Raw genomic sequence first — 13,067 nt, 5'->3', positions numbered from 1 at the left:
CTACAAGTTACATAAATTTAAATTCACTACATGTTATATTCTTTTAAAAAGAAATGCCAAATTAAAAAGTAACTCTATAATGAACCAATAAAATTAATAAAATAGGATTGATTCAATAATGCAATAGTATTTTAATCATAAAGTATTTAAATGATTAAATACATATGATAATCTATATTATTCTATACCCTGACTTTGACAAAAGCATATTATATTCAATTATTTGTACTCTCAATTATTTAAGTATTTGTATTCTCAAATCAGAATTCGAGTTTTCATGCAGTCCTCACCTACACACCGAGGTGGAGGACTCCATTTGCCCATGTAGCATGTTATCTCATCCTCCTCAGAGGCTGTGAAACCATCTTCACAAATATAATTCAGTTTAGTGCCATGTGCATACTGTCTGGATTCAATTGTTTCTTTCCTTTCTTCTGAAGATCTAGATGGACTAATTCTTCCATGGTCTATGTCAGGTGGTTGAGAACATGAAAGTTTTTCTGTATGAAAAACAGAAATCAAAGGGTCAGACATAAATAAAACGTTTAAATTAAAACTGAAATAAAATACTATTTAAGCCTGTCATCAAAATATCTATGCTATCCTCTTGCCCAATATCTCCCTTGATTTGTGTCTATTTTATTATATGAAAAATATTCATAAATAGGAATTTATCTGCTAGTTAATTAATATCCCAAAGTGTTGTCCAATTTTGTGGACAGAAATGAAAGATGGTGACTGGTTTATGAACCTAGATCATAACTTACAGTTTTAGGATCAAGTGTAATAGAGAAATAGAAAAGGTACTCATCTTTTTCATTTACATAAAGCAGAGGGGATTATTGACTTCAATTGAAAGCATGTTATAAAGCAAATTGCACAGTACTGACCAACACAGCGTGGTATTGACTGCCATCTTTCATTTTTGCACACAATTTCTTCTGCTTCCTTAATCAGATAATTTTCTTTGCAAAGAACAGATACTTTTTCTCCATCTTGATATTTCACTGTGGTTTTCATATCTTCAGCATTGGGAATCTGAGGTGGAGGTGGGCAGAAGTTTATCTCCACTTCTAGAAAATATTAAAATTAGATTTCTTGAATAAAAAATAATAATTTACATATATTAAAATACTTCTCAAAAAATAGAAAATTCAATAACTATGTATCACAAAATGATGATGTAATTATGTTCCATATTTATATATGTTATACTTTTCAATTTGGATGGCAGTTTAATATTACCTATTTTGATGGTCCTCCCATTTCTTCTTTTTTAAGCAAACTTCTTTATTTACAAGAAACTTATTATTTGTAATCTTTAGATAATCTTAACTGATTAATACATTTTTAATCACAAGTATTAAATAAAGTATGCAATGAAGGTGTTTTTAGGAATATACATGAACAAATGTATCAGGACTATAATAAAACCCTTTTGAAATCTACCAACAGAAGCTGATTAACTAGAGTAAAAATTTGCAGTCAGTTAACAATCAATTTGTATTGCTTCTAGATCATTAACCATAATTATAAATAATTTACAGTGTGCCATTTGAAGTTTCAACCCTCCTGAACTTACCATTTAGAAGCACACTCACATTGCCTAGAGGTATATAAATTGAGGGTATATACCCAGTTTAATGACTACACAGTTTAACTGTAGTTACACAATTAGTAGGGTATAAAATACCACTCTGCAAACTTATATCTCAGTTCCCATAAAGCTAAATTCCTCAGATGTATCTTGATGGTTTATAACGTGAAGATGAACTATGTCCCTTTTGACTGGGGGAGGGCTCTGGATGAATCTGAAAGCAATTGGACCTCTGATTTCTTGAGCTTACTTTCTCCTATTTTACTGTATTTTTAGTTCATTAAAAGCCTTATGCAAGTGTACACTGGAAAATACTGTAAATCTTTTCAAGTGTTTGTTATGCTGTTAATAGCTCCTGGAGATATTTTACTGAATAAACTTGATTCATGATTATTATTTACTCCAAGTTTTCTGTTTTTGTTTAAGGCAATATAATCACATTTTATCAATAATGTTTTCTAATTTCTATTCTTAAATATTTTGACATATTTCTCAATGTTTTCATTATATATTTTCATAAATTTAATTTCCTCAATTATTAATAATGTTTAATTTTTCTTCCTATTTTCCTTAAGTATGTTCTTTTTTGGCTTCTAGATTGTTTTATATATTGTTTTTATTTTGTTCTTTGTTTTCTAATGTATGTTTTAATGCTATAAGTATCTCTGCATTAAATCTGTTCCATAGATTTCAGTTTGTACTACAATTACTGTCATTTAATTTACAGTAATTTTTGGTAGTAAGCAATTGATAATGAAGTTGTTTGTTTTCCTATTTTCCAAATTTGCAAGATGAGCATTCAAGATATCTAGTTAGCACTTTCATTACTTTAATTTTTACTTTTAGTTTAGAGAAAATATTTTAGGAAGTTGATTATTTAAAATTCATCTAGATTTCCTTTATCACACAGATATGATTAGTTTTTTAATGACCTGGCTACCTTAAAAGTAGATAGTATATACCTTAGGATAAGTGTTTAAAAACTTGCAAATAAATATTTTATAACTATAAAAGGGTTACTTCACAAGCCCAAACAAATGTTGAATATATGTCTAAAAATATCAAAATACCTAAAAAATAGACAGAACTAAAGAAGAAAAAGGCAAATCCCTAATCCTACATATCAATATTGACACCATTCATGATATGACTTACTGAAAAAATAGGTAAAGTTTTAAAACAATATGGATAAATTTGAAAACCACTATTCACTTTAACCTTATATTACAACTAGAATATATGCATATTTTTTAAAAATATTTATTTTTTAGTTGTAGTTGAACACAATATCTTTATTTTATTTATTTATTTTTATGTGATGCTGAGCATCGAACCCAGGACCTCACACACAAGTGCTCTACTGCTGAGCCATAACCCCAGTCCCATATATGCATATTTTTATGTGAAAATGAAGCTATAAATAAAATAGAGAACATACAGTCAAATTTTTTTTAAAAAAAAATCATAGTATTGAAATATTGCATAGTTTCCTGAGAACAGAATTAAATAACTACACAGTCTGGTAAGAATAAGTTATCTACAGAAAATAAATATTTGGAAATGAAAGAGCACACTTCAAAATAATAATTGTTGAGATAAAGGACAAATCACAAGGAAAATCAGAATATATTTCAAAGGGAATACAAATTAAATATAAAAAGTATATACATAATTTGAGTTTATAAATAAATACATTTTAAATAAATATACATTTTATTTATAAAATACATACTTAGATATTCATATACATATTTATATATCTAAACTGTGGGACATAGCTAGGGCAGGTCTTTAAAAAGTGGAAATTTGAAGATTTTATTTCAAATGTATGATGATTTCAATTCACACACTGATTTCTAACTTAAAATGGCAGCAGTGGGCTAGGGATATAGCCCAGTCATGGAATGCTTGCCTAGTGATAGAGGTGCAAGGCCCTGGATTATATCCCCCATACCATGCACAGAAAAAAATGAATAAAATAAAGGTGAATGGTAATAATAAAATTAAACTCAAAGTCTTTAGAAGGAAGAAAACAATAAAGTTAAACAGAAAAAATGACAAAATTAAAAAGTGAGAAGAGAGAAAGTTAGCAAAGCTAACTAACCTAAAGCTAAAGTTGAAACTTTAAAAATCTAAATCTGAATGAGAGAAAATAGAAAAAGTAGGGTGTTAAAGTTGGTTACTAAAATTATTAATAAAATTGGGAAAAAAACTGTTATGATTTGGCCCCAAACTTCCTATGTTGATGCAGAAATGTTCAGAGGTGAAATGATATGTGACAGCTCTATCCTAATCAAACCATTCCAGTTTGAGTGGACTAAATGGTAACTGTAGAAAGGTGGGAGAGATGGGTCACTAGAAATATACCCTAACAGGATGTTCACCATCCCTGTGGCTCCCCACTCTTTGCTTCCAAGCTATCATGATTTAAGCAATTCTCCTCTGCTATGATACCCTGCCTCATCTCAAGCTCAGAGCAATGGATTTGGCCAACCATGAACTGAACCTCTGAAACTGTGAGCCCGAAATAAACTTTTCCTCCCTAAGCTGTTCTCAGGTATTTTCATCACAGCAATGAAAAGCTGACTAACAGAAAAATGATAAAGAATCATGATAGCGGTCAACATATCAAGAATGTAACAAAGGAGTGACGGATCAGGAATCCTCAAACCTCCTTTTCCCCATAGACACACTGGTCAACAATACATGAACCAATTCCCTTTAAGAGAAATCTACAAAGTGGTTGAAAGGTTCTTAATGCCAGATGAGCCCTAAAAAATGCATCAAAGCCAGTAGGAAAATTCATGTCTTTCCATATCTTCTCCCCCAGCACAGAGCTACACAATTGATAATAAAGTCCAGTTTCCAGACTTTTATTGGGCAAAGAAAGGAAGAGTGGAGCTTGTGTCAAATGCTCTGAATTTTCTGAAATTTTGTGTCAATTGTCTCAAAGCCATGATGCGATGGAATATACTTCAAATGCCCTAAAACATGCCCCCAGTGATGTGTGTCCTCCAGTCATATCTTACCTGTTTTTAGTCACCTGCCTATATAAATTATTTTTAAGCTGGAAGTAAAGTACAGTACTTTTAGTCAGTAGTTTTTTCATATTAATAATCCATCAAATGGATTAACCCACTGATAAGGTTACAGCTCTTATTACCTAATCATATCACCTTGAACATTCCTGCATTTCACACACATGAGTTTTTTGGGGGGAACAACTTATCTAAAACATAAAAATAACCAATAAGCCAAAGAAGAAATCAAAAGAAAATTTAGATAGTATATTGAAACACATGGAAATGAAAATATAACTTGTCCAAACATAGAATTCAGCACAGTAGAACTGAGAATTACATCACATCATGTACCAGTAGAGTTTTTCCTCAAGAATGAAAGATTTAAAGGCTGCAGTTGTGGCTCAGAGGCAGAGCACTCGCCTAGCATACATGAGGCACTGGGTTCAATCCTCAGCACCACATAAAAATAAAATATGTGTCCATATACAACTAAAAGCATAAATGTTTTTTAAAAAGAATGAAAGGTTTAAGATTTTTTTATATGTATGGGTGCACACAAACATGTAAAATTCACTGTATTATCAATAAAAAAATGTATTTAGCATTTATTCAACACCCCCAATGATCAAAATTTCTCAGCTAACTAGGAACAGAAAGAAACCCCCTCAATTTGATAAACAGCACCTATGTAAATCCCAAAATAACATGATACTCATGGTAAAATATTGAATGAAGAGTGATGAAATAAATCAATACCTTCATAGTAAATTGATTCTTTTTCATACATATTGCTTGAACAACTGGCTATCCATACAGAGAAAAAAACAACAACTGCTACTTAATCTTGTACTCAAAATTAATATAAGGTGATAAAACTAAATTCTAATACTATAAAGCTATAAAGCTTCAGGAAGAAAATGTAATAGAACATGTGTACTTCATTGCATGTAAATTGTTTCCTTTTAAAAAAATTATCTCAACATACATTATATATAATCAGAGATATGATAAATTATGATATAATTGTGTATTAAGAATTGTAATGCAAACATAAATAAATAAATACATATTACCAAAAGAAAAAAGAAAAAGAAAATTATCAAGTTAAAATATATGCCTTACATTTTTTTTTAATTGGTATGGCCATACTTCCTATATATTGGTATGGCAGACTGTCAAAACTATTGAACCTAGTCCTTACAATTATAGAGAAAAAGATATAAAAATCTGAAAGACTAGAATGCTCTTTGCTATTCAATTGGAATTGCTAGTGTCGGTACAACCCAGAATTTTCAAGGCAGATAGAGACAAAAATTACCTTCCAACTTCAAAAAATTATATCAACACATAGCTAAATTTTTAAAAAACACAAAATACTACTTCTATAAGTGAGGAAAAATATAATGAATTTTAGAAAACATTGTACACAAGAACTTACTTGTGCAGGTTGGTTCAGGGTCCCATCGTCCATTGACACAGATTGAATGTTTCTGCTCCAACTTTCCCCTACATTGGTAACTGAAGTTAAAATTATGATCATATTCATTTTTATCTGATTTATTTGCTTCATTTGCAGTTAGTCTTGGTGCTTGACACTTCTCAAGTTGATCTGTTGCTATAAAATGAAAATATTTCCATGAAAAGACCAATTATAAGAATCAAGTCAATATAGAGTAGCTGTACAGTCAATGTCAAATGAAATTTTGATTTGTGCCTTTAAATTCTATCAACCAAATTATTCCTGGTCACCACTGCATGAGATGAGCCTTTATGTCCTATCTTTGAACTATTATAGAGAATACCTGTCATAAAGATATTTTGTACTTTGGTAACTGAAAGAGCACAAGAGACTCATTTTCTCAGAAGATTTGCATACTAAATAGTTATCAAAGAACTAAATTTGGAAAAAAAATTTAAAAACACTAGATTTGGTCCCATATTTGAAACCTGTGCAAAAGATTCATATTCATTTGTTTTCCTAATTGCAACCACCACTATATTATCTATAATCTAGAATCCTTAAATATTAAAATAAAAACATCATCTATGGAAATATAATATAACAAGTTGTTCATTTAAACATATTTTTGAGAGTAGTAACATAATATAATAAAATCTATCTAAAATATATTTTATAGGACATGAATAGTTAAACAGATTTGTTATATGATCGGAGAGAGAGAGGAAATACTTGGAATAAGAAATTGTGTGCTTTCATTAGAAGTGTAGCTTGGTGGTAGAGGCTGGCCTGTCATTTCCAGGCTCTAAGTTCAATGCCTACATCATAAAAAGAAAAAGTAAAAAAGAAATCAGGTGCTTTAAAATCATAATCTCTCTTTTTCCATTCTTAGAGTCTTCAAGAAACTATTATGTATACCAGATCATACTATAATCAAATAATATTATAATACCATAACAACAAAATTGACTCTGTTATGACTTCAATAAGTACTACAGAAGCTTTCAATGTACCATATATTTCAATAACTCAGGGAAGATGAGAGTTCTTTTTGAAAATGATAAAATTTCTGTATTGGTCTCTGTAAATATTTGTTATTAACAATTTGAAAAGCAGAGTCAAGTGAGGATGAACAGAGTAAAGAAAAATCAGTAACTACCAAAGCACAGTAAGTTTGTAAACCAATCTTTAAAAACAAAACAATGAAATGGGAAATTTAAAAGTACATACTTGAGATTTAGTCTCATCCTTGGGGCTGGTCCACAGTGTTGAGAAAGGAAAAACAAGAGGTAGAAACTAAAGGAAGATCTTTGGTCAAGGGAAACTGTTTGTGCCCTGGATTTGATCAGTTTCTGAAAGGATTTCTTTGGTTTTGGGAGTAAATAAATACATTGAGAAGCACGAAAAGCTAGAGTGGTGGAAAGTACAAAATGAATATTGAAAAGGTAGAATTATAGACCAAACTATGAGAGCTGGAAGGACTTATATGAAGCAGACTATAGGCAGTAAGAAGAAGATGACTCACAGGATAAAAAACTCTGAGATCAGAAGAAATAATAATTGTAGCACAACTTTGAGTTTAATTAAAATGAAAAGTTGAGAGTTTCTCATGCCTAATATTAGTTTTCCTCCCATATGAAATCAGATAAAATCATTTGTGTATGAAAAAGGACAAGAATAAGGTGAGGTCCAAAAGGATTGAAGACACTTTATTCACAGAAATCTGTTTAGCAAAAAATGTTAATAATCAACATAATTTATTGTTTCATTTGACAAAAACTTAATAAATGCTTCTGTATGTCAATCCATCTTAATGTCATGAGAACAAAACAAAGGTAATTCCTGTTCTGGAGGAACTCTACTCTGTTCTGAGATTAATTATGTCTAGAAATCTAATGAATAAGTAAGACTGGATACCCAGGACAGACTTAAAATGAAGGACCCAGGGAAATCTAGGAAAGAACTGAGTCTAAGAGAAAAGTGAAGAATCTTTCCTTTGGTCATCAAAGGCTTGATCACCAACAGGGAAAGCATGAAATCAATCAGTGATATTTGATTCCTGGCCCAACACCAGATGTGTAATGTTGCTAAGTTACTACTAACACCTGTGCTGCGGCTCATGAACTTCAGCTTGCTAACTTTGAAACTGAGAATTTATCCTTGTCAGAATCTCTGACAGAGAAAGATTCTTATAGGAAAAGCTAGTAACTAGTGGGTATTTTGTGGACTTTATTTGTTTTCCAGGGCTTGAAAGACAGAGTGCCATATAGAACAACAAAAATATCTATGTAAAATACTTATATTTTTTGGAAAGAAATATTCACATTTTAATCATGTGATTAAGTAAAATCTAGCTTTACACTTATAAGGTAAATAATATTAATAGGGATAGAAACATTAATAAATTCTATCACTACTTTTATTTATTTCTTCTGGAAACTCATATTAAATGCTGAGCAATAAAATTCATTATAGTTAAGACTAGACTTTTTTCAAGAATATCTCTAATTTTATGAATAGATTGCAAATATCTTTTCCATAAAACTTAAACTTCATTAAGTGTGAATTTGAGGAGGGCAGTCTTACCAACACAGAGAGGAAGTTGGGTCCACATTCCACTAATACATGTAATTGATCTGTCTCCAATCATTGTAAAGGTTTCTGTACAATTGAACTCCACTGAATCCCCATGGTGATAAGGCGGGTCAGAAGGCTGGGCAAAGCCATGGTCAAGTTCAGGTATAGCTCCACACGTTCTCTCCTCCTCTATGTAAATTTCACAAATACATGTTGATAATGAAGACACAGTATGTATGTTTAAATAAATACAAAAGTATTTCAGTTTAAATTTAGTATTTTTAATATATTACCAATACATTTTGGCAAGGTTGTCCACGTTCCATCAACACATTGAATTTTATTAGGTCCCTTCATCAAAAATCTAGGATTGCAATTATATTCTACTACTACATTGTGTCCATATTCTTCTTTCTTTGTTTCTTTAACTTCCCCATTGAATAGTGGAGGAGGTGGACCACATGACTGTACTTGATCTATAGTAGAAACAATGGTTAATGGTTAAATAGTCTATCTTGCACGTAAAAAAATCCAGAAAAAATGGAGAGAATTCTTTTTTAATTGTTTGTTTTTTCATATGATTAATTGTAAAGTTCTTAATTAAAAATAAATGTTTACATTATATTCATATTTCCAAGTTGGATTAATTCTATTATAGTAATATTGGAAATATTTTAAAGCTTTGAATATTTTCAATGATGTAGATATTTTGAAGATACATACAAACTGTTAGCAAATGTGGTTGTGTAAATTATATTAATTTTTCGTTCTATAGTAACATTTAATCATAATTTTTTGAGAAAGTATCATCAATGAGACAAGCATTTGATCAACATCTTTAACTGATTTTCTAATGTACTCCACTGAATTAACTATAAACTGTTTAAATATTGTTTAGATATACTCTATGAAACTTGAGAGAAGTTCTGTACTATATAAAATGTCCAGTATTAATGGTAGAAGTGTAGGAAAAATGGAAAATAACAAAGTAAATCTCTCTAGTCTCAGCCACTATATTTGTATGTATGAATACTCCCAATACATATTTCAAGAAATAATTGGTGATTAAATTCTTAAATAATAATTGGTGATTAAATTCTTAACTAGTTGTGCTTTCTGCCACATAACACATATCAACAACTTCATTAATTAGATTACAGATACAGTGGAAGCCAATACAAAATTAATAGAAGAAAGAAAAAAGGTTTATATTCAAAATTCTAATCATCATATTTACAACAGAAAGATAAATATTCACCTTTACACGTTGGGATATCCGGGGACCATCCAAAATGATAGCATTGTACTGAATCTGGTCCAACTCTTGTAAGTCCTGATCGGCAGAAAAATTTCAACAAATCTCCAACTTTATATTTATCTTTCTTGGGATCAGCCATTAAGAATTTTCCCATTTTGGGAATCCTGCATTCTCTTTCTAAAATAAAAAATAAAATAATTTAATGAGAATATATAATTAATCATTGACAAATTACATTTTACACTGTCATTTTAAAATGAGGTAGGTGTTCAGTGATGCATATACAGGACAGTATCAGACAAATCCTCTTCCTGCAAAAAATGTTACAGATTAGTTTTATTCACTGCCTAAATTTACTCATCTAGGACTCTGAGAAATATGGTGATATTGAATGGCAATATATCTGTCCTGAAATTTAACTTTCAAATTCAACTAGTTTTCACTGAATCTGGCTTATTATTGATATTCGTAAAATTTAATGTCATATTTTTGTACCCTTAAAACACGGAATTATTCTCATATTGAATCAATCTGCTTTGTATAAATTTTAAATTGTACATTTTTTAAAAAACTGGCTTTTCTGTTTAATATAATTGAGAAAATAGATTATATTAAAAAGCATTTCTAATGTATTTGAAGTTAGAGTAACATTAAAAAATTATGTAATTAATATATTACAAATAAAGAAAACAAACTAAGAAATAGTTCAAAGTCAAACTGATAGGTGTCTTGAATCCTTACATTAATATTCAATTATTTTATTATAATTTTTATTAATGATTATTAATTATTTTAATTCAAATGTGGAATACTGTATAAAATTCTATCACATTTTTTAATTTTTTAAAGGTAGGTAACACTAGCAAATAACATTGAAAAATCATTTTTCTTATTTGGAATACCTCTTCCTTACAAATTCATAAAATTAAAGGCTGCAATTAAAAAATTAGAACCATGGTAGAAAGAAAATGCACACTATCGAAATTCAAGTACCAAAACATTTATAAAATTAAATGTACAATAAAAACTATTTTAAAGAATAATGCTTCAAAAACTAAAAGTTTTTTCTGTGGGGCTGGGGATGCAGCTCATGCTTAGCAGGTGTGAGGACCTGGAATCAATCCCCAGAAACCCAATTAATTTTGTAATTCTTTTGAGTATTGCAGATACTTGAGAAAAAAACTACACTTGAATGAGAGTCACTGGGATTCCTCTCCTTGAATTCTATTACAATCATCTACATTAAAGTCATTTTGTCTTTGGAGGGGGTTACAAGATGGCAGACTAGAGAAGCCATTCTTATGGCTGCCCAAGGCATGAGACCAAGAAAGCAGACAGGTAGCTTCTTAGCAAGGTGGGTATACAAAAAATAAAACAAAAAAGGTGGGGGGAGGCTTTATTGGAATTTAATGCTGGACATTCAAGGCAGATCAGGGACTCAGAGGTTGTATAAAATAAAATAAGGAAGAAATCCCCAGCTCCACAGCCACTACCACAGCTGGAAGAACCAGCCATAGTGGTCCCTCCATGACCAAAGTGGAGTGATAAAGGAATTAAAGAAGCCCACATTTGGGGTAGACTTGAGGCTTATCTAGATATAGAAAGTTTAGAGATCAAAGACACTGCCCACTAAACTGAATGGGGGCTTCACAGTATGCTTGTGTGGGAAAGAAGCCACCATCTCTCCAGACTTTATGCAGAGGACAGAGGAAAGAACCATTTTGCAGCCATGGTGTGGTGGCCAGTAGCCAGGAGAGCTGATTCCTGAAAAACCCGAGTTTGTCCCAAAATACAGGCCTAGAAAACCCACACTCATGACATAAAGTGTGTCTAAGTGACCAGGAGAAAATCAAAGGTGGAGAGAGGTTTACACAGAGGAGAACTGGTTGTGGAAACCCAATTGGCTTTCCCCCTCTCCCTCTAAACATGCTGCTTTCAGAACCAACTAGAAGAAACATGCCTAGCTAGGAATTCAAAAGGGTGAGGTGGGAGAGAGTGGATTTGGAGACTGAACCCAAGACCAGGAAGCATGGAATCAACAGGTGATGTAGTGGACTTAATATTGGCTTCTCACCCACATGAGTGGAACCTAGGGGAGATCCCTGGGGTGCAGTCTTCCAACATGGACTGATGATTGCTGATTCCTGGAGGTGCATGATTTAAAGTCTCCAGACCAATTGGCATTCAGTGAAGAACCTAGAGACCCACCTAAATCTAAAGCCTGCCTTCAGGAGTTCCACCTATGGGATTACCTCTCTCTCCCCAGCAATCCCACCTAACACTGCTGAGAAGGGAAGCTAAGAATCTTTTGAACTCCAGCAAACACAATTGTTAATTTTTCTTTTTTTTTCAATAGTTAAAATAATACATCTTTATTACATACTAACAACATTATTATTTTATTTTTTATTTTTTTTATTATTAGTTGTTCAAAACATTACAAAGCTCTTGACATATCATATTTCATACATTTGATTCAAGCAGATTATGAACTCCCATTTTTAATTTTTCATCAAGATTTTTTTTTCCTTTTTTTCTTTGTTAAATTGTAACCTTGAGTTATTCATGGACATTTATACATATTCATATTTGTTGTTTTTTTCCTCATTTATAACATTTTTGAAACCAGTTACTTTTCATGGATCAATATTTTGAGGACTAGGATGTTTGATTACTATATTTCAGTTTTGTTTTGTATTCTTTTAATTTTGTTTTTAATTTAAAAAATTTTTACCTTATATATGTATTTTTTCTCACTTATCTGTTTCTTTTTATTTTCTTTCTCTCTTTTCTTCTGCTAACAGCCAATCTCCATTGTCCTTCCTTCCACTCTTCCTTTAAATTTTTACTTCTATCTTATCTCCTCCTCCCTCATAATCATCATATCCCACATCACTTTTGTTCTCTCCAGTCTATTATTTGAAATTGTAAACCCTTTTGCAAACATACTGGTTTTACTGTGGGCAATAATTGATCATATAATTTCTGTTTACTGTGACATTTAGCATTGTAGATATCATAATAGGAACTGTCTGGTTTGAAGCTATATATTGTTTGCATTGGTTATTGTGATTATTTGTTCCCATTTAAACAGTGAGGTACTGGAAACCTTCAGGGACACTACAAGTTCACAAGGCAGAAACTCTGCTGCCT

General features: G+C 31.1%; 1 protein-coding gene across 5 annotated transcripts in view; it reads right to left on the bottom strand.

Moving 5' to 3' along the window:
* Positions 1 to 13,067, bottom strand: part of Cfh (complement factor H) — an 82,762-nt gene that overhangs the window by 10,047 nt on the left and 59,648 nt on the right. For 3 of the 5 annotated variants that reach the window (XM_078022519.1, XM_078022518.1, XM_078022517.1), the window contains exons 12-17: positions 9,915 to 10,091; positions 8,950 to 9,132; positions 8,666 to 8,845; positions 6,059 to 6,235; positions 891 to 1,073; positions 291 to 500 (exon numbers count right to left, since the gene is read on the bottom strand). In XM_078022519.1, the coding sequence (XP_077878645.1) occupies positions 291 to 500; positions 891 to 1,073; positions 6,059 to 6,235; positions 8,666 to 8,845; positions 8,950 to 9,132; positions 9,915 to 10,091 (1,110 nt within the window). The remainder of the gene's footprint in view (positions 1 to 290; positions 501 to 890; positions 1,074 to 6,058; positions 6,236 to 8,665; positions 8,846 to 8,949; positions 9,133 to 9,914; positions 10,092 to 13,067) is intronic. The other 2 variants (XM_078022520.1, XM_078022521.1) reach the window with 2 other exon arrangements.

This window comes from Ictidomys tridecemlineatus, chromosome 10 (assembly GCF_052094955.1).
Source record: "Ictidomys tridecemlineatus isolate mIctTri1 chromosome 10, mIctTri1.hap1, whole genome shotgun sequence".
In the NCBI taxonomy this organism is placed as follows: Eukaryota; Metazoa; Chordata; class Mammalia; order Rodentia; family Sciuridae; genus Ictidomys; species Ictidomys tridecemlineatus.
Note: the sequence above shows the minus strand (reverse complement) of the source record. Positions and strands in the feature narration are given on the sequence as shown.